This window comes from Nannobrachium achirus (assembly GCF_963921795.1).
Source record: "Nannobrachium achirus genome assembly, chromosome: 3".
Taxonomy (NCBI): domain Eukaryota; kingdom Metazoa; phylum Chordata; class Actinopteri; order Myctophiformes; family Myctophidae; genus Nannobrachium; species Nannobrachium achirus.
In genome coordinates this window covers 24,604,905-24,608,516 of record NC_137812.1, presented here as the reverse complement: position 1 = coordinate 24,608,516, position 3,612 = coordinate 24,604,905, and the positions used below count along the sequence as shown (strand labels likewise).

The window sequence follows — 3,612 nt, the reverse complement described above, 5'->3', positions numbered from 1 at the left end:
TTTAGTGACAGAAAAATATACAAGACTATGCAAAAACATGAAATAAACAGTCAGGAATTAAAAAGAAAAATATCTGAGCTATAAATCGGTCTAATTAAATAACGAAACATGAAGACTCTATTTGAGAGGTGTTGGGTGCAGTGCAGATTATGTTTTTCTTTTTTTCTTTCAGCTTGATCACAGATGTTTAAAGACAGGTGCCTTCTTCTGATATAATACAAACTTAACTGTTCTTTTTTTCAGACATCATCAACCATGGCAAACCGTAAATTGATCAAAAGGACTCTGGAGAAGCTGAGTGTCGACGAGTTCAAGAAGTTCAAGAGGGAACTGGAAGACCGTGAAAACTTTGATGGCCAAGAACCGCTGTCAAAAGCTGCTCTAGAGAACAAAGACATGTTTGACACCATTGATGCGATTCTGGGTGCCTACTCCAGTCCTGCAGTTCAGATTAAGATTATTGCAAATATTCTGGGGGAGATTGGCAAGAACACTATAAAGGATGAGTTTGGTAAGTGAAGAGAGGGTTTAATGTTTACAATGATTTGATTGTTTATATTTGCTGCTGCTGTATTATACCCTGGCTGCCAGTGTGTGTTGGATGGCCTAGTTGAAAACATAAAATGTTAACATTACAAAATATATTATACTTGGGGCATCCAAATCTCCGGCACCGTTGGCCCAATTGACATTAAGCTGTGCCCTCACACTCCCTGGATGACAGAGCAGAACCTCTGCCACAATTTTCCCATGATGCAATTTATATGCCCTGTTTGTGCCAGATTTCTTATAGTGAGTTTTCTTCAAAACACACTTTTTACAAATACTCAGACAGTTTGGTCCAAAACTCACATAAATTGGTACATGTTATCTCTGGGGTCTGTGATCAACTTAAGATTTGTCAGATCCCATTCCAAGTGCAAATGACCAAACCTGTGGTCAGAAGAGCACACTTTTCTAATTTAGTTAGAATAGCAATGAAACTGGAGGCAGTGCATGGGCTCCCAAAATCCATGCTTCACTATACAGTCAGTGATTCAAACAGATCTGCGATAAGCCATTTTTATTTTTTATATAAACCTGTTGACTTTCTCTCAGTATGGATTAACTGTGACTTCTGACACAATGTAGACAAACATAGTTTATGAATGTATTAGACAGAGGTTACTCTGAAGGCCTACAGTATGTGTGTATGTCTGCTATGACTGTCTGTTCAAACAACGTAACGTCCATTATTAACATGTTGGATCTAAAGGGCTAGGCAACTATGTTTTAGCAAAGTTGATGACATGGAAACATTCAATTGATTACAAAAACTCGGCAGGCGTATCGCGATACAGTAGATCAAATCATTGTGACTGTTCTGCTGAACGTTGGCAGGAAAGTTCTACAGAAGGAGTATCATGTAGACATGTTTACACCTTAATGCCAAAAAGATTGCATTTATATAATCCATCGCCCACAGACACAAAGGGGGAATGACACCATCGTTCTCGGCAGATAGCGACAAGTCTTAAGAGCAAACACATACACAGAGCAATAAGCTATATATAGATATACATTCTTAACATACTTTCACGTTTGGCTAAACAAAACAAAAGTATTTTATTAATGCTTTTAGCTATATGACTGTGACAGTGTCAGTAATTAATTTGAACATGGTTTTATTTCTTGCAGTTGCAGCTGTAGGTGCGCCATCAGTCCCAGGTAAGTTTGAAGTAGTTTGACTTGTTAACTTTGACAAGTTAACAATTCTTAACTTTCCAACTTTACTAGTCCATATTAGCTTATAATATGTTTGCATTTCTTTTTTAATTCATGTGAACCTTGTTTTGCAGTAACAGCAGCATCCAATGGATCAGCTGTTACAGGTGAGTGCTGCTTAAAGTAGTAGACTCAACAACTTAACAGTTAATTTCCAACCACCAGTTTATGATATCATTAGCTCACATTTTTGCATTTTAAAGTAATTTGAACATTGTTTTCTTTCCATCAGCAGCACCCAAAGGCGCGGCTGCATCTAGCCCAGGTGAGTGCTGTCATTACAGTAAATACAGACAATTAATTTTGACTTTAGGCTACACTTGTGTAGTAATGTTACCTAATGTTAACTATTCTTGTGTTTTGAAGACTGTGACCAGGTTAATTCCTATAGAAAACAGGCTATGTATACAGTATGTCCTAAAGTATATAGAAAAATCACTCAAATTAAATGTATCGTTTACAAGATCATATTGGGAGTCTTGTTACTATGTATTCTAATTATTATGAAACTTTAGGCTACTTTATGTGTGTAAGATTCCACAAATCTGAGATAGGCCGGATACAGACAGCTGTTAATATTCCAGTTACTGAGTGACGCAAATAAAGCACGTCTAATATCTTTTGTCCTACCCTCCACAGAGGTTGCCTGGGTGGATAAACACAAGCGTGCCCTGATTAATAGAGTGACGTGTTTGGACGCCATCATGGACGTCCTGGTCGAGGAGAGGATCATGAAGAACGAGGACTACGAGGGTGTCAGGTCTGAACGCACCGATCCGGGAAGGATGAGGGAACTCTTTAAACTCCTGGACAAGCGTGGGGCTCGAGCCAAGCGTGCTTTCTACAAAGGTCTTGAGGAACTCGAAGAATGTCTTATCGAGGACCTGAATGAGCAGGCCTAGGAAACATGAGGGACGTCACAAGGGGGGGGGGGAAAAGTGGGACTGAGTTACCATGGCCCAAGGTGGAGGGGCCTTAATTATTTTATACTTTAGCTATTGAAAAATCGCAGAGTGCCACGCTGCAAGCTTGTAGATCTGCTATCTTTGAAAAGTCGTGAAAATGTGTGCAAATCTTTGAATACATGTATTATTTTTAAGCAAACATTTGTAACTCAAATTTTACTTCTGGGGGGTCCCTGGAACTAAATATTTTGAGATGGGGGTCCGTGGCCAAATACATATCATTTTGGGGGTCCTTCACATGAAAAAGTTTGAGCACCACTGTCAAAAATATTCAAAGACTTGCACAAATTTTCACAATCTTTCAAAAATAGCAGATCTACAAGCTCACTGTGAGCTTGTACAGTATATTTGCTATTTTCCAATAGCTAAAACACAAAATAATAATGCGTTCCCAGTCTAAATGGGTTAAACCTCCTCCCCCTATGTAGAACATTCATGAGGGCCCGCAGTGAATCCTTGTACCCAGGGCCCAGAGTCATTAGTAATTTAAACCTTATTTTATATATTCTAAGTGGTCTTTAAGTGTTGCTAGTTTAGAAAATCTATTAGGCCTATATTTATATTATGGTCACAATATGATATTATGAATATCGCTATTGAGGTATTTGAATTGTACAGTATATTGTATTGGGGCCATGATGCCTTCACTGTCTCTTTATTGTATTAAGAGCTCCACACTTTAATTCCAATGTTTTCCTAATTCGTACTAATAACAATGTCTTTGATATTTTTTACCTAGGCTTTTCATGAGCTGGCATTCATGTTTTTCATAGTGGTGATATGTACAGGCCTACATGCATTTGAGGTGATGTTCAATTCTTCTTTAATAAAAATAAAAATATATACATATTCCAGTTCATAATCTTTGAATATACTGTATTGT

The 3,612-nt window shown here is 37.9% G+C and overlaps 1 protein-coding gene across 1 annotated transcript; it reads left to right on the top strand.

Annotated features, from left to right (window-relative positions):
• Positions 1 to 255: 255 nt before the first annotated feature.
• On the top strand, positions 256 to 2,666 carry LOC308282122 (apoptosis-associated speck-like protein containing a CARD; the record flags this gene model as incomplete). The annotated part of the gene is made up of 5 exons (XM_080722466.1): positions 256 to 511; positions 1,678 to 1,707; positions 1,839 to 1,871; positions 1,997 to 2,029; positions 2,404 to 2,666. 5 exons carry the CDS (start codon positions 256 to 258, stop codon positions 2,664 to 2,666), a joined length of 615 nt encoding a protein of 204 aa, XP_080578592.1.
• Positions 2,667 to 3,612: the final 946 nt, after the last annotated feature.